Here is a 17860-nt window from a genome sequence, read left to right as displayed (position 1 = left end):
TAGAATTGTTGTGGGTGAAATTTTAAAACCTGGTACTTTATGAACCAGGGAGCACCTTGAAAGCCAGTTAAAAGTTGTGTCTCTGAAAGCCGTGTTTTTAAAAATACATTTCACCCAATAAAGCCTTAATACTAGCACCATTCCTTCATTTAACAGTTTGAAATATACATTTTTTAATATAAAAAAGGTATAATAAGGTGGTACTTCTTTTTTAATCAGGCGGAGATACTTCCTGCAGGTATTCCTCGACCCACCAGTCCTCAACAGGTGAAAGACAGTAAAATGTCTTCTTAATATGGGAGTTGAGGGATAGCTCATTTGGTAGAGCATGAAACAAACAGAGCCGTGGGTTTGAGCCCCACATTGGGCAAAAGACCCCTGCATTGCAGGGGGTTGGAACAGATTACCTTTGTGGTCTCTCCCAAATCTACAAGTCTGTGATTCTGTGAATTCTTGAATAATACAATTCAATTACTGAAGCGACATTCAAGCAAACAATTAAAAAAGGTAAGTTAAAATTCGGTAGAGTGACGTGGCCAGAGGTGTTTTGACCGTATATAAACTAGAACAGTGTTTCCCAAACTTGGGTCTCCAGCTGTTTTTGGATTACATTTCCCATCATCCCTGACCTTGCTAGCTATGGATGATGGGAGTTGTAGTCCAAAAACAGCTGGATACCCAAGTTTGGGAAATGCTGAACTAGAAATACAAATGTGCTGGGTTTGTACTGATATCAGTTCTTGGCAATTGCTTTGTTTTCCTCTTTTGGAGCAAGCCATGAGGACTAGGAACTTGCAATTTGGAAAAAGAAAAACGAAGCTAATTCTTCTATCCCCCAGCAAGCTGTTTGAGATACCTTGGAAATGGAGCAGTGTGTCACAGTCTGCCAGCACGTGCCGGGTGTCCCACACGGCAAGCCAGCGGATGTTTTGCTCAAGGTGCCATCTGGATGGCCTGACTGTCACCCAGGTGGATCAGAGACAGCTTGGCGTCAGCCGGAGTCTTTGCGTCGCTTCTGATCCCTGTTTAAATAGCTTGAGCTGCCCGAGAGCTCTAATCTTCTTTCTGGGGCACTTGGAGAGAGAAGACCAGCAAGCTACCTATGCCTGACAGAAGCACAAAAGACTCCCAGGTTCCCAGGTGAGTTTACAGAACAGGGCAATATTCAGGTGAGAAGATGCCAGCAGGAGCTGGGATGTACCTGTACATTTCTGGCTTCCAGAGGCAGGAGGCCGATTCCTTGGGTTTTGTCCGTACTTTCCTGAGAGTCGAGTCTGCATAAAAACCAGAACCTCCAAGTGTCCCTATTTTCCAGCGACGGTCACCAATTTACAGAAGCCGTCCCGGTTTCTGATTTGATCCCGTAATGTCCCGCTTTACCTTAGGTCAGGACACCCCTGTTTTCATTGGAGAAATGTTGGAGGGTCTGGAGTTATGTGATAAGAAGATAAGTAATCAGTGCTTTTTTTTTTTAATGTTCTTGAGTCATTTTGCCCCAGGGAAATCACCCTTTTATAGTTCAAATCAGGGAAAATAAATACAGTAAATGGACAAAAGTACACAGATTCAAAAAATATTTAGGGGTATGCGTAACCCCAGAAAAAAGCACTGTAAGTAACTATACAACATTTACAAGACAGCTGAAGGTAGCCCTGTATATTTTAAATCATGGGTAGGCAAACTAAGGCGCAGGGGCCGGATCCGGCCCAATCGCCTTCTAAATCCAGCCCGTGGACGGTCCGGGAATCAGTGTGTTTTTACATGAGTAGAATGTGTGCTTTTATTTAAAATGCATCCCTGGGTTATTTGTGCGGCACAGGAATTCACTCATTATTATTTTTCAAAATATAGTCCAGCCCCCCACAAGATCTGAGGGACAGTGGACCAGCCCCCTGCTGAAAAAGTTTGCTGACCCCTGTTTTAAATGTTTCATGTTTTATTATGTTGTTATATATGTCGGAAGCCGCTCAGAGTAGCTGGAACAACTCAGTCATATGGGTGAGGTATAAATAATAAAATTATTATTATGGAATAGGACATCCCTATTTTCATCGGAGAAATGTTGGAGGATATGAAAGACTGAGAATTCTTAATATGTGATGAAATTTGAAGCAGGGTGATCTTTATCCCAGATTAGTTGTCCTAGAATATTTTTGCATCTCTGGCTCCAACCATCATTGGGTCTGACTCGCTGCCAGTATGAGGCCCTTAAAAGATTATTCCTGAGGGAATGTGGCCCTCGATGGGGAAAAAGGAGCCCACCGAGGGCTTGGGTGAGAGCATGCCAGAAGATCCTTGCTGGATTGGGAAGCCCAGCGTCTACTGGGTGAGATCTGGCGAAGTCATACGCCAAGCAGGCTCCTAGAAATCAGTGGATTTCAACTGATTTCAACGGGTCTCCTCTAAGTATGGATCTCATAGTTGGATACAGTAATGCTTTTGAATCCTACTTGCTGGGAACCGCAGGCGAGGAGATATGCTCTTGTGTTTGAATGCTGATTGAGGGTTTACCTCAGGCATCTGGTTGGCCACTGTGAGAACAGGATTCTGGCCTTGATGGGCAACTGGCCTGATCCAGCAACCAGGCGTGTATTATATTCTTATAGAGACCTGCAAATGCCTGCTCACTGTGAACTGGCAGCTTCATGGTTCCTCCTGCTCTGCCTTCTGTGAAGGGAGGGGGGCGGTCTAAATCTTCAAACAAGATTTGGACCAGACGGTTCTTCAAAGAGAGCAGTCTGCTGATTCATATGATTTGGGCTACGGAATATGTCAGAGACTATCCCATGGGGAAACTGCCTGGCCGCCACACTTCATATTACAAATAACATTCTTAATTTCTTCCACCTGTGACGGTTTTGCAAGAGTTTCCTTTTTGCTGCAAATATCGCTGCGAGGAAACTAACTGGGATAAATTCACACACACCCCACACCCCCAGATTCTCAGCCCAAAGGGCCCTTTATCCTCCTTAAGGTAAAGGTAAAGGACCCCTGAAAGTTAAGTCCAGTCGTGAACGACTCTGGGGTTGTGGCGCTCATCTCGCTTTACTGGCCGAGGGAGCCGACATTTGTCTGCAGACAGTTTTTCTGGGTCATGTGGCCAGCAGGACTAAACCGCTTCTGGCAAAACCAGAGCAGCGCACGGAAACACCATTTACCTTCCTGCCGGAGCGGTACCTATTTATCTACTTGCACTTTGATTGTTTTCGAACTGCTAGGTTGGCAGGAGCCGGGACCGAGCAACCGGAGCTCACCCCGTCTTGGGGATTTGAACCGCCGACCTTCTGATCGGCAAATACTAGGCTCAGTGGTTTAGACCACAGCGCCACCCCCCCCCCCTTATCCTCCTTATATAGCTTCAAATAATATTTCTGAAACTCTGTGTGAGTGGGGCACTGGTTCTCTCTCCTTGTACTACGATGGAGAGCATATACAGATAAAATAGCTACTCTTGTCCTGCAGACAACAAATTGCACCCCCTAGGACTGGCCGATATCTGATTTTCAACACTGTGATATATGACCAGCTAAACATTGCGATATACCGATATATCACGATGTCTGAAATAAGAATGAAGTTACATGTAAGTAGAGGCATTGGCCAACTTCACGGGTTTTCCTGCATCATGATTTCTGCATAGCACACAAACACTGACCCCACGATTCACAATATATTGCCATGCCAGAAATTATGAAACCGATATCACGATATGGACTTCAAACCAGTTTTGGATGATAGATCCATAGATTGCCCAGCCTTAGCACCCACGAAACCTTGATCCTAAACTGCTTTCGTGGGAGAGAGCGGAATGGAATCAAGGACTTTATCCAGGGCTGAAATAAACTGGAATCGTCATTAAAACACATTTTATCCTTTTAAATACAGTGGTACCTCCGGTTAAGAACTTGATTCGTTCTGGAGGTCAGTTCTTATCCTGAAATTGTTCTTAACCTGAGGTACCACTTTAGCTAATGGGGCCTGCTGCCGCCGCCGTGGGATTTCTGTTCTCATCCTGAGGTAAAGTTCTTAACCTGAGGTACTATTTCTGGGTTAGCGGAGTCTGTAACCTGAAGCGTCTGTAACCCGAGGTACCGCTGTATTGTTTTAGTCATCTGGCAAAGGAATTCTGACAGGTTCCCCGCAAAATGCTCATTTTTTAAAAAAAGATTGTGCATTTCACATTGTGAGCCGCCATGTTCATCCTTGCCCCCTCCCTTTTCTCTGCCCTGCATTCCAGCAGTCCTCCCTATGGAGTCCGCAGTGAAATCGGCGTTTGGAGTGCCGGCCAGACAGCTGCTGTGCTGTGTCTCGGCCGACTTCCCCAGGGAGAAGGGCATCAGCTCCCAAAAGTGCCACAGCAAGAACCGAGCACAGCCTCCGGCTCTGAAGAAGCCGATCAGCGAAAAGCACAAGTAAGAGTCCCTCTACTCCTTTCCTGACCGAGGACCTCAAAACCCTAAGCCAGAAGGTTCAACTCGAGGGCCACATTGCCTTCTTAGCAACCTCTTGGGGGCCACATGCAGGTGGTGGGCGGGGCCAGAGGCAAAAGTAGGCGGGGCAACGGATGTAAATTTCACTTTTTGCTAGTTTCCACACACACTCACAAATGGCCCTCTCTGTCCTTCAACCAGGCATGGTCAGAGGTCAGGGACATATTCCATCACCCTACAACTGTGAAAAGTAAGACTGGTGTTGGGTGTGGCCCAGTGGTGCTAATCTGAATAAAATATTCAGGGGCAGGTAAGCCCCGCCCTGTATAATTTATCACAATACACGGTACTCACCCACCATTGGAATGGCAATGTCCATCAACTTGGGTGGGGGACTGGCCCCCTCAAATATTTTATTGGCAGGGGCACGAAGGGACCTCCTAACCCCCCTAGGAGTTTGCCTACCCTTTCATCCATAAGGGCTAGTAACCCGTTTTTTAAAAATGAAGATGATGCTAAGATTTCTCCGGAATTCTCAAGGTTTCCCTATTACCCAATTCTGCGTGTGCTCATTCTGCGCTTGACAGCAATGGTGGAAAACAAACGGCTGAAGTCCAGCACCCACATAAAAGCACCTGCAGTTGCTTGCCCAAACTTTTGACAAATTCCACAAAGGAGGCGAGCCCACCTCTTCCAGAAGCATCTCATTCCCGTGCTTGAGTGGCTCATCTTGATTCTCTTTTTCCTCCAGGAGCAAACGGGACGCAGCCTTTGCTCAACAGAAGGCTGAGCGGGCCACTATGAGGGCCCACCTCCGGCAGAAATACCAGCTGCCCAAGGTAAGGCTTGCCTTCTCCCTGACACATCTTGCCCTGTCTGTCTCCAACGGGGCCTTCCTTGGTCCCCATATCCAGAGATTAAACAACTGACTGCAGGGGAAGGGGCTTCTTGGTGGTGGTGTCCCAACTGTGGCATTCCAAACTCCATTTCCCCATAGTTAGTGACCTAAACCATGGTTTGCTAAACCAGTTTGCTAAACCAGGGTTTGCTAAACCAGTTTGCTGAACCACAGTTTAGTGTTATATGTGAGCCCAGCTCCCCAGCTAACTACTATTTACTGACTATGGCTAACAGTCTCTTGTAGACCAAGGTTTGCCGTCGCTTCCTTCCTACACCTCAGTTAATGTTAACCATAGTATTATGCGCAAACCTGGATGCCCTCCTTAAGAACGGTTAAGGAGTCATCGCTGCCCAACAGCTACAGATCCACAAAACTATCAAAACCACTCTGAAGGCTCAGCTGCTCCTGCTGGTGCATTTAACTAGCCTGTGACACAAGAAACCAAGGTTTAAGCGATTGTCAGATGCTTCTACATTAACTGTGGTTAGCATTAGCTATGGTGAGCATTACACGTGAATCAAGACAATGCATCTTAAGTGGAAAGGCTCCCTCCTCCTTAGTCTCAGCGTTGTCCTTGTAGAAGTCAACAGAGAGAGGAGGGTGGCAAGAAAGCCATCATTAGCCAGCTCTGCCTGCCACTGGCGCCATCTACTGTTGGGCTCCTTGCCTTCCGTCCTACCAGTCCCAAAGGGTGACAGCCATGGTCCAGCATTAATTTCACCCTGCACCCCTTTCTTCCTCTCCCAGAACCGGACAGATAAGAAGCAGCTGGAAGTGGTTGGGAACAAGACAAAACTCCCCCAGGACCTCCTGGCTATTGTGAAGCCCAAAGCTACCACAGATCCCAGCTCCATCTTCTCCAGCTTGGGTGGTCTGGATTTTAGCGCCTTGCGGGTGACGGCAGCGAGCGCCGTGCAGTCCCTGCAGCGCCCGGTGCAGTGCCCCGTCATGTGAGTGAGCCCCCCTTACAAGGACCCTCACTCCAACGGACACAGGAGTTATTATTCACCGGGATGCGTGACTGCGGATCGCTGGACCTCAAAGCCCCTCCACCGTCTTGACGTGGGCCTAGCGTCCACCAAACTCAAGGCTGTCTTGGTTCTGTAGCCCAGGACTTGTGGGTTGGATGGGTGTGTCTTGGTGGGTCTCATGAAGCCCGTAAGACAGAGCTTCCCTGCCACTGCTGTAGGAGAATTTCTGGCTCTCTGGTGGGACAAGAGGTTGGGCGCCATCAAGGATGATGCCACCTGGAACCGGCTGCATGGCCACTGTTTACGTTTATCTGGGAGGTTCCCTGAGATGGCTCCTTCCACACAGCCTGGTTGCCCTTGCCAGTGTTAGGTCCTTCAAGATCTTTGCATCAAAAGTCTGTTGAAGAAGAAAATCCGTGGTACCACCATGAACATGGCTGCTCTGAAGCAGCCACAAGGAGAACTCAGCTGGCCAGTGGCAGAGGACATCAATGCTGTGCACAAGGCCCACGGTTCAGTCCCCGTGTCTTTGGGTGCTGGGATTTTGGGCAGTGTGGGAGGAGAAGGATCTGTGCTTGGGGCTTTGGGGAGCGGCCACCAGCCAGGTTGGGTAATCCCGGGCAAGATGGTCCATCTCCTGACAGTCCACGTTCCTGCTGTCTTTGGGGTGATGTTGTGGGTTCAGAGTCCCTTGTCTCAATAAAACAGTTGATCTTTTGCTCTTGTCGTCATTCTTGCTATTGGTAACAATCAGAATTATGATCTGAAGAGGGGCTCTTGTTAATTCTCCATTACAAAGAGATTTGACCCAGGCTGTTGTTCATTCTTGGAGCTTCATAAAGCTTGTGAGAATAATCAGAAGATGGAGGGTGGAGCTGTAGGAGAGAGGCAGCTGGGAGGAAACAGGGCAGGAAGGAGAGAGAAAGAGAGTCAGAGGTGAATTGTTTGAAAAGGCAACAGAATCCCTGAGCCCTACCCAGTAATCTGACAGCACCAGATTGCAGCTCAAAAGCAAGACCAGGAATGCTTCCAGACTTCTGCTATTTTGCTGGGGTAGGGATTGAGTCCATTGAATGCCTGCAAATTCAGGTTGTTCACTTACAAGTAGATCTGGTGCTCTTACAGGACAAAACTCCTCACAGCACACACACGTATACGTGCACCAGACTTTGTGCAATAAAATAAATACAGTGGTACCTCAGGTTAAGTTCTTAAGTGGTTCCGGAGATTCATTCTTAACCTGAAACTGTTCTTAACCTGAAGCACCACTTTAGCTAATAGGGCCTCCTGCTGCCGCCGCGCTGCTGGAGCACGATTTCTGTTCTCATCCTGAAGCAAAGTTCTTAACCTGAAGCATTATTTCTGAGTTAGCGGAGTCTGTAACCTGAAGCGTATGTAACCTGAGGTACTACTGTACTTAATAAGCAGCTGGCATTGTACAGTTGCCCTACAAAAAATCGTGCAAGAAATCAGAATGAACGCTCAACAAATTTGGTCACCTGGAGTCCATCACTGAGCTAAGTAGCCATTTCTGGAAACTTAGGCTGCGCTGATGTCATACATTTAAAGCACACAGCTTCCCCGGGAAAAACCTGGGAACTGTAGTTCCCAGAGCTACAATTCCCAGCATCCTTAACAAACTACAATTCCCAGGATTTTGCGGAGGTGCCACGTGCTTTTCAAGCAACGTGTGTAGGGCACGGAATCTGTTGCTGGACTCCAACTCCCACCAGCCCCAACCAGCACGGCCAATGGCTACGGACGATGGGAGTTGTAATCCAGCAACTACAACTCCCATCAAGCCTAGCCGCCGGCCATTCTGGCTGGGGCTGATGGGAGTTGGAGTCCATCAGCTCCATGTTGCCTAACCCCTGGTGCGGAGCATGACTGATACCCTTTTCGTTGCACTTCTTCCGTATCCTATATGGGACTACAGCCCCCAGCATGCCCTGCGCCCAGTCGCCTCTAAACTCAAACACTGTAGAGAACTACATCTCCCATCATCCCCCGCGCGGGTGACATCTCCCTTTGGGCGTCACGGCTCCACTTCCCCCGTTTCCTCTCAGTCACGTGCGTAGGAATCCCCTCCCTCTCTGCGGGTGACGCGCAGAACCTCGGCAGCCAATGGGCATTGAGCATCGCAGGCGAGGCGACGCAGTCGAACGCTCGGCGGAGGGAGGGCAGGACGGGCAGGCATGGCCCTGAACGGCGGGGGAAACCCCTTCGAGGGGGAGACGGGGAATCCCTTCCAGGTGCGTCTGGCGGGGGCGCGCGGGGGGGGGCGGCTTCTCCTCCCCTCCCCCGGGGTGGTGGTGCCCATTCCGGGGTAAAAGGGGCTCTTTACCCGGATAAGGACCGGGGACTCGGGGAGCAGGATTTCCCCTGGGGCGTCGAACTCGTTGACCCCCTGCCCGTTGTCTTGAGGTGGGGGCGGGCCCTCGTAGCTTACCTGCCCCCACTCCCTCTGGGGGGTGAGCAGAGGGGTTTTCACCTCCCACTACCCTCCCGTGGTAAGTCCGAAGTTGGGAGTAAGTCGGGCGCCTGCTTGGCTCTCCGTTTTGGGTTTGCTTTTGCCCCTGGTACAGTGGTACCTCGGGTTAGAGACGCTTCAGGTTACAGACTCCGCTAACCCAGAAATAGTACCTTGGGTTAAGAACTTGGCTTCAGGATGAGAACAGAAATCGTGCTCTGGCGGTGTAGCGGCAGCGGGAGGCCCCATTAGCTAAAGTGGTGCTTCAGGTTAAGAACAATTTCAGGTTAAGAACAGACCTCCAGAACGAATTAAGTACTTAACCCGAGGTACCACTGTACTGTGATTGTGGGGTGCTGGTGTCTCTCCCATCCCCAACCACTGCCCCCCCCACTTATAATAAACCAACTTGAATATAATATTGGACGGGCAGGTAAGCCCCTCCCCACATAATCGATCCCAAGACACACATACTATTTGAATGGCAATGCCCATCAACTTGGCCGGGGAGCGGGTGGCCTCTCCCCCTCAAATATTTTATTGGGGAGAGGCGTTAGGGACCTCGGGCCCCTAGGAGTTGGCTCCTAGGAACCAACGTCTGTCTGCTTCTTCCCCCATCCCGACTCTTCAGAAGCCACTCTTCCTCCTGGTGACTGTTGGCAGAGCAAGAGCGATATGTCAGTCAATTGTTGTCATCGTTTGCTGCTGCTTTGAATCTGGTGGTCAATGGATCCTTTGTAGCCGAGCCTGTAGAGCAGGCTTAATTTTTTAAAATTACCCTTTATTAGTGGAATGAGGGCCTCTCCACTCCCATCTCATCAGTTGGGGTAAGAAACACTTGATCTGGCTGGATTTGCTATCCCCATCTCTGTTTAGTCAACCATACTACTCTAGAACGCTGCAGTGTTTGTTCCTGCCCTGCCTTAAAAATAAATTAAAAATACTCAGGAATAACTGGAGGCTGCCTGTTACGGAGCTAACCGAGCCCTAGAATAACTGAGGGGCTTTACACATACAGCTACTTCTTCAAATGGTATTTCCCGTGGTGCCTTTGTTTATCTCCACCTCCTGAGAATTGCTGCATTCTGTCCTATCTCTGGATTAAATAAACCTAGTTGCTCACCCAGCCCAGATCTCTTTGGATAATTGGCCGCTTGGCTTCATTCTAATTGCCTCTTCCGCCTTTCAACTCCACGGCTGTGAAACTCTTAAGGTTTGGCCTGGTCCACTGCGTCACTTATCTCTCCTAGAGATAACTAGGATCTGAGGTGGGGTAAAATATTGTCAACTCGATAAGGTTATTAACCTTGGGGTTTTATCGTATGAGACCCCAAGCACGTGGTTCCTTCAAAGCTGTAGGCCTGTTGTTGACTATCTTTTCAAGTGTGGTCGTTTTTTATTGTCAAATAGTGTCTTCTCTGGACTGGGAAATATTTCTGAGACGTTGGTCATCTTGCACGTTGTCTTCCTGTCCCTTCTACTGTTCTTTGGGCCCAACCCAATTTTTCTAAGCAAAATGGGTTGCCTAACTTCCACAGGCAATGAGTAACTGCCTGGGTCAATATTTATCCCTTGGTCAAAAGAGAGAGATGTGAACAGTGCTTGGAGGTATTGCTTTCCACAAGCTTTTTTCTTTAGGAAAGTTTTTAATGTCTGATGTTTTATTGTATTTTTTACATTTTGTTGGAAGCCACCCAGAGGGGCTGGGGGAACCCAGCCAGATGGGCAGGGTATAAATTATCATTATTATTATTATTAATCATCATCATCATGATTAAGCCTCTGTGTGGGTGCTATCTGTGGGTACTCAGAGGTACTCTTGTCCAGTGTTAGAAATTCAGATATATACAGTGGTACCTTGGGTTACATACGCTTCAGGTTACAGATGCTTCAGGTTACAGACTCCGCTAACCCAGAAATAATACCTTGAGTTAAGTACTTTGCTTTAGGATGCGAATAGAAATCGTGCTCTGGTGGCAGCAGGAGGCCCCATTAGCTAAAGTGGTATTTGGGTTAAGAACAGTTTCAGGTTAAGAACGGACCTCCGGAATGAATTAAGTACTTAACCTGAGGTACCACTGTAAGCTAAGCGCCAAATGGCTCCTTAAACCAAGGGTACAGTCGCCAAAACAGAAGGTCTAGTTGCCATTTTGGGGCAAGACAGCTCTCAAGTCTTATTTTTCAAATAATGGACTGACTGTGATTGATTCTCAGTTAAACATCTGGCTAGTTCAGATGGCAACTTTGAGCTCAGTTAAGAGCTTAGAGAACTGAAAGAAGAAAAGTCACTTGACCCAGGGACAGTCCACATGTATATTGGCTTATCTCAACCACTTTTTCTTAATGGCGACAAGGGCCATTCATAATGCCGGGATATTCTTCACAACCGTGATCAGGGCAGCCATGTGGGCTAAGTGAAGACCAGCGACAACAATTCACTGGAACGCCATTCGCTGTTCCTGCCCAGGCTGGCACAGAAAAAAAGCATTTTGGTTCCAGAAATGCTTTCCGGTTGTGCAGGAAAAAATATAACTGACACAATTTTTCAGGATGGGTTATTAGTGTGTGGAAACAGTCCAGATCCAGTGATGCCCAGATGGTGGAGATGTCAGGCCCCCTCCTGGCCCCCAGACAGCCTCACTTGGTCGCAAGTGGCCAATAAGGTAAAGGTAAAGGTACCCCTGCCCGTACGGGCCAGTCTTGACAGACTCTGGGGTTGTGCGCCCATCTCACTTAAGAGGCCAGGGGCCAGCGCTGTCCGGAGACACTTCCGGGTCACGTGGCCAGCGTGACATCGCTGCTCTGGCCAGAGCCAGAGCCGCACACGGAAACGCCGTTTACCTTCCCGCTGGTAAGCGGTCCCTATTTATCTACTTGCACCCGGAGGTGCTTTCGAACTGCTAGGTTGGCAGGCGCTGGGACCGAGCAGCGGGAGCGCACCCCGCCGCAGGGATTCGAACCGCCGACCTTTCGATTGGCAAGCCCTAGGCGCTGAGGCTTTAACCCACAGCGCCACCTGCGTCCCCAAAAGTGGCCAATAGCTTGGTGCAAACTGTGCCTGGCTCATTTTGAACACTGCGCACTAGCAGAGGTCTACTGCACTAAGGTCCTGCTAGTATATGTCCCAGAAGGCAACTGGTTGTAGAATCATAGAATTGGGAAAAGGCCTCGAGGGACATCTGTGTGCTGGGCCTGGTGGTAACCCGTGAAACGCGGTTCAGGACCAGTCCAGAATCCGAAGGTTCTGCTAGGAGTCAGTCCGACAGGGCCAAGGTGGGACACGAGGCAGGAAACCAGGCAAGGACAGGTACAGGATCTCAGGCAGGGTCAAGCACACAGCAACGTTGCTCCCGCAACCTGGGGCGGGATCCGACAGCCTTTTATCTTTGTCGGGGTATCGGCCGGTCCTGATCCCCCGACGACTCACCTCCCTGTCTCGCCCAAAGACGAGCACTCCTCCTGCGAGTACTCAGGTCTCTCCTTCTCTCAGACCTCAATCTCTGCAGCTCGGGAGACGTCGGTGGGTTACTAGACCCAGAGGCCGCCTCAGCCTCCCCTGACCCAACTGGTAGTGGAACAACTGTAAGTGATGGCCCAGCTGAAGGCGATGAGGTAACCCCGCATCTGGAGCCAGGGCAGGCTCAGGCCCCTGACTCGGCCCAGCTGGTGTTTGTTGCAGGGGAACCTGTGCAGACTGGGACTCTTCAGGATCAGGCCCCAGACTTGGTTCAGATGATGCCTGAGGCAAAGGATCTGGTGCAGACTTGAGTCTCCTCTGGTTCTGAGTCCGAGCCCGAGTCCCAGGCCATCACGCTCTAGTCCAGTGTTTTTCAACCACTGTTGCCTGGTGTGCCGTGGGAAAAATTGAAAAATTCGAAAGATTTAAAAATAAAGTATTTTATAATTTTTCATATTTCTGTTTACTTACTATTTCATAATAAAGTAATTATAAAATACTTTCTTTGTGTTTATTTGATTCCTATTCAAGAGAATTACTTTATATATAGTCAATATAGGCACAGAGTTAAATTTTTTAACATTTTCTAATGGTGGTGTGCTTCGTGATTTTTTTCATGAAACAAGTGTGCCTTTGCCCAAAAAAGGTTGAAAAACACTGCTCTAGTCCTTCAGTGCAAGGAATCACAGCTAAAGGATCGCTGCAAGATGGCCAGCCGAGCTCTGTTTACAAACCTCCAATGAAGGGGTGTCTGTTCCACTGGTTGGCCTCTGTGAGAATAGGATGTTGGACTTAGACGAACCATTAGGCTCAATCTGGCGACGCTGTTGACAGAGGCAGAGAGTTCGAGCATTCTCCTCCACATCCTGCCCATCTCAGGAAGCCATGCGAGAGCTGAGCCACCCGCTTCAGACAGGCTCCGAAGGCAAGCTTCAAATCAAAACATGTAGCTTTAGAGCGCTCCATTTCAACACTCCTTTCCCACAAGGTTTTTGTGTGTGCAGAGTTACAATAACAGCGACTGGCCAGCATTTAAGCGATTAAAACACAGGGCCTGCTTTGCGAAATCAGAACCCAAAGGCCATCTGCTTCAACATCCTGTTTCCAACAACAGCTGGCCGGAAGCTTCCAGAAAGCAGACAAGCAGAGTGGGGGGGGGAGCACACCCTCCCTTCTCTGCCCTCCCAGCACACAGAGTATTTGGAGGTAGACTTCCCCAGAAGATGGGGGCTCCATTCAGATGCTATCACAGCGAACAGCAAAAAGATATTAGGACTGAAAGTGATGCGTATTTTTGTTCCTAAAAGTTTTTGCAAACCACCAACTCACAGAAACATACGAAGGCAGCGTACAAGGGAATCCTTGAAACATCACAAACGTTTAAGATTATGAAATTCAGAAATGTTTTCTGCAGAATTGCAGGTGCCTCTCTGCTTTCAACAGGAAAAGGCCTTTCAGAGAACTGACACCAAAAGCTTTGATTCATGTAGGCACTGCTAGATGAATACAACTTAACTGCGCAGAGGTCAGGTGGTTTCGTGGGATGATCTCAGGCGATCAGGGGGTGATAGCCATGCCACAAATTCAAAGCATTCCCCACCCCCTTCCTTTATGTGGAATTGGCAGGGCACAATATGCCTCCCTTTGACCACCTTTGCATCCAGCGGAGTTGTGTCACGAAGCATGAGACGATTAAACAAATTTGCAGAGGATAACTTTTCCAGTGGCTACTGGTCCCTAGGGCTCGGCGATGTCAGATACTGTCGTAGTTCTAACCATAAGCAGTGCTAACTAGCAATCCGGCCCAGGAGGACTCCCCTGAGTGAGTGCTTGAGGCCCTGCTCTTGCCACTTACCATCTGGCCTGGGGTGGGGCCTGAAGCCTCATAAGGACTGCGTGGTGCTTGCTGCCTGCTGCCCAGGAGGACTCCCCTGAGTGAGTGCTTGAGGGCCCTGCCTTTGCCACTTACCATCTGGCCTGGGGCGGGGTCTGAAGCCTCATAAGGACTGCATGCTGCTTGCTGCCTGCTGCCCAGGAGGACTCCCCTGAGTGAGTGCTTGAGAGCCCTGCTCTTGCCACTTACCATCTGGCCTGGGGCGGGGCCTGAAGCCTCATAAGGACTGCATGCTGCTTGCTGCCTGCTGCCCAGGAGGACTCCCCTGAGTGAGTGCTTGAGGGCCCTGCTCTTGCCACTTACCATCTGGCCTGGGGCGGGGCCTGAAGCCTCATAAGGACTGCATGCTGCTTGCTGCCTGCTGCCCAGGAGGACTCCCCTGAGTGAGTGCTTGAGGGCCCTGCTCTTGCCACTTACCATCTGGCCTGGGGCGGGGCCTGAAGCCTCATAAGGACTGCATGCTGCTTGCTGCCTGCTGCCCAGGAGGACTCCCCTGAGTGAGTGCTTGAGAGCCCTGCTCTTGCCACTTACCATCTGGCCTGGGGCGGGGTCTGAAGCCTCATAAGGACTGCATGCTGCTTGCTGCCTGCTGCCCAGGAGGACTCCCCTGAGTGAGTGCTTGAGAGCCCTGCTCTTGCCACTTACCATCTGGCCTGGGGCGGGGTCTGAAGCCTCATAAGGACTGCTTGCTGCTTGCTGCCTGCTGCCCAGGAGGACTCCCCTGAGTGAGTGCTTGAGGGCCCTGCTCTTGCCACTTACCATCTGGCCTGGGGCGGGGTCTGAAGCCTCATAAGGACTGCATGCTGCTTGCTGCCTGCTGCCCAGGAGGACTCCCCTGAGTGAGTGCTTGAGGGCCCTGCTCTTGCCACTTACCATCTGGCCTGGGGCGGGGCCTGAAGCCTCACAAGGACTGCTTGCTGCTTGCTGCCTGCTGCCCAGGAGGACTCCCCTGAGTGAGTGCTTGAGGGCCCTGCTCTTGCCACTTACCATCTGGCCTGGGGCGGGGCCTGAAGCCTCACAAGGACTGCTTGCTGCGTGCTGCCTGCTGCCCAGGAGGACTCCCCTGAGTGCCTGAGGGCCCTGCTCCTTCCTGCCACTTACCACCTGGTCTGGGGCGGGGCCTGACAGGCCTCACTAGGACAGTTGTTGTTACTGCCGGAGGGGCAGAGTGTTTTTAAAATGTTTTTAAAAAATTTTTTACATGTGGGGGGTGGGGGTGGGATGGATGTTTGGTTGGGTTTGGGGATTATTATTTTTTAATTATTATTTTGATGTTTTGTAATTTTTACATTTTTTGTTTGTATTGTTTTATTGGTTTTGTTTGTTTAAGGTGTTATTTTGTTCTTAGGGGGAGGGTTCAGGGCTGCCGGGGAGTGGGCCCCAGCCCACAAAATGGCTGGGGCATGTTCCACAGGGGGGGATGCACTGGGACAACCGATCTCAGTGATCACGGGTAGGAGGAGGAGTTACGCTAAGACCAGACCATGTCATTACAGAGGAGGCAGGTTTAGTCGTTGTCTGAGGACTATCCCTGCCTCCGGGTCTGGTCCTGACCGGATGGATACTAGAATCAGCAAGGGATACCCACATGACCTGAAGGTGCTGCTGTGCAATGCCAGGTCAATGATTCATAAGACTACTGCCATCCATGACTTGATCATGGATGGAGGACTTGACCTGGCATGTGTAACAGAGACTTGGTTGGATGAAGCAGATGGGCCTGTCCTTGCCGCTGCTTGTCCACCAGGTTTCTCTTACGCACAGCAACCCAGGTCATGTGGGCGGGGAGGGGGGGTTGCAGTGATTTTTAGGAAGTCATTAGTTTGCACCAGGCGTCCTATTGGGAAGACCCAATTTTCCGAGTGCATGTTCTGGAAGTTGGGCAATAGGGGCAGTACAGGATTCCTTTTGGTGTACCGACCTCCCCGCTGCACCAAGGATTCCCTGCCCGAGCTGCTTCAGGTTGTGGCGGATGTTCTCCTGCAGACACCTAGCCTGGTCGTCCTAGGGGATTTTAACATCCATGCCGACACGACCTTACAAGGGGCTGCTCGGGACTTCGTGGAAAGCATGGCCTCCATGGGGCTGTCCCTGAATAAGTCTGGCCCAACCCATAGTCGCGGACATGCCTTGGACCTGGTGTTTACCTCTATGGATGTTGGTGATCTGACACTAAGTAAAAGCGAAACGAAAGAAGTGCCATGGTCAGATCACTTCCTGGTGCAACTGGACTTCTCTGCGACCCATCCCCTCTGCAGGGAGGTGGGACCAATTCGGATGGTCCGCCCCCGCCACTTAATGGATCCAAATGGTTTCCAGAGAGTGGTAGGGGATGCTTTATCCCATGTTGATGGCCTTTCAGCCGATTCCCTGGTGGCCCGCTGGAATGTGGAGTTAACCAGGGCTATTGACTGTTTGGCTCCGAAGCGCCCTCTCCGATTGCATGGAGCCCGGGCAGCCCCGTGGTTTTCCACGGATCTGAGGGCAATGAAACAATCGTTGAGACGGCTAGAGCGCCGGTGGCGGATAACTCATTCCGAATCTGACCGGACACAGGTTAGAGCTCAACGTCGAGCCTACCAAGTGGCGATAGCGACGGCGAAGAAGAATTTCTTCACCGCCTCTATTGCATCTGCAGAAAACAGCAGCAGGAGACTTTTTCAGGTGGTTCACAATTTAGTGGAACCACCTGCAACATCGGGGCCCAGTACGGGCCACATGTTCTCCTGCAATGATTTTGCAAAGTTTTTTGCAGATAAAATCGCTCAGATTCGGGAAGAAGTAGACTCCACCGTGGGAGCAGGGCCAGGGTGGGAGAGTGCTAGAGTTCTGTCTAGTCAAATTGAGTGGGATCAATTCCAATCTGTTACCTCCGAGGATGTGGACAGGCTGCTTGGACGAGTGAAGCCAACCACCTGTCTCCTGGATCCTTGCCCATCCTGGCTTATAAAAGCTAGCCGGGAAGGACTGGGCGATGGGCTTCGTGGGGTGGTGAATGCTTCCCTCCGTGAGGGAGCCTTCCCAGACCCGCTGAAAGAGGCGGTTATTAAACCGCTTCTTAAAAAACCATCTTTAGATGCGGCCACGATGGCCAACTATCGCCCAGTTTCAAATCTTCCATTCTTGGGCAAGGTGATTGAGCGAGCGGTGGCCGAACAACTCCAGGCACGCCTGGAAGAAGCGGACCATTTGGATCCCTTCCAGTCGGGATTCAGGCCTCATCATGGGACTGAAACTGCCTTGGTCGCACTGGTTGATGATCTTCGGCGGGCTAGGGACAAAGGTGAGAGCTGTTTCCTAGTTCTGCTAGATCTCTCAGCGGCGTTTGATACCATCGACCATAACATCCTTCTGGACCGTCTTGAGGGGCTGGGAGCTAGGGGCACTGTCATACAGTGGTTCCGCTCCTTCCTCCTGGGCCGTGTTCAGAAAGTGGTGGTGGGGGATGAGTGTTCAGACCCCTGGGCTCTCACTTGTGGGGTGCCTCAGGGTTCTGTCCTCTCCCCCATGCTTTTCAACATTTACATGCAGCCGCTGGGAGAGATCATCAGGAGGTTTGGGCTGGGTGTTCATCAGTATGCGGATGATACCCAGCTCTACCTCTCTTTTAAATCAGAACCAGTGAAGGCGGTGGAGGTCCTGTGTGAGTGTCTGGAGGCGGTTGGAGGATGGATGGCGGCTAACAGATTGAGGTTGAATCCTGACAAGACAGAAGTGCTGTTTTTGGGGGACAGGAG

General features: G+C 50.3%; 2 protein-coding genes across 11 annotated transcripts in view; both read left to right on the top strand.

The window, feature by feature from the left end:
* The first annotated feature begins 580 nt into the window (after nucleotides 1-580).
* LOC307205750 (complexin-3-like) lies at nucleotides 581-7020 on the top strand. Of its 7 annotated transcripts, none has more exons than XM_079958524.1 (4): nucleotides 581-1140; nucleotides 4241-4412; nucleotides 5182-5269; nucleotides 6079-7020. In XM_079958524.1, the coding sequence occupies exons 2-4, from the start codon at nucleotides 4249-4251 to the stop codon at nucleotides 6283-6285; spliced, it is 459 nt and encodes a 152-aa protein (XP_079814650.1). In that variant the 5' UTR covers nucleotides 581-1140; nucleotides 4241-4248; the 3' UTR covers nucleotides 6286-7020. The 7 variants fall into 7 exon arrangements, with proteins under 7 accessions (XP_079814650.1, XP_079814648.1, XP_079814654.1 ...); XM_079958522.1 differs by having other exon boundaries at nucleotides 583-1140; nucleotides 4238-4412; XM_079958528.1 differs by lacking the exon at nucleotides 581-1140 and adding an exon at nucleotides 1909-1926 and having other exon boundaries at nucleotides 4238-4412.
* Nucleotides 7021-8404: 1384 nt separating this feature from the next.
* The window catches only part of SCAMP3 (secretory carrier membrane protein 3), a 31182-nt gene continuing 21726 nt past the window's right edge, over nucleotides 8405-17860 (top strand). For all 4 annotated transcript variants that reach the window (XR_013834050.1, XM_079958347.1, XM_079958346.1 and 1 more), the window contains exon 1: nucleotides 8405-8554. Coding sequence is in view for 3 of the 4 variants with exons in the window: in XM_079958347.1 (XP_079814473.1) it covers nucleotides 8498-8554 (57 nt within the window). In the remaining variant the exon portion in view is untranslated. The remainder of the gene's footprint in view (nucleotides 8555-17860) is intronic.

Source organism: Podarcis cretensis (assembly GCF_951804945.1).
Source record: "Podarcis cretensis genome assembly, chromosome: 16".
Taxonomy (NCBI): Eukaryota; Metazoa; Chordata; class Lepidosauria; order Squamata; family Lacertidae; genus Podarcis; species Podarcis cretensis.
This window is presented reverse-complemented; position numbering and strand designations above follow the sequence as displayed.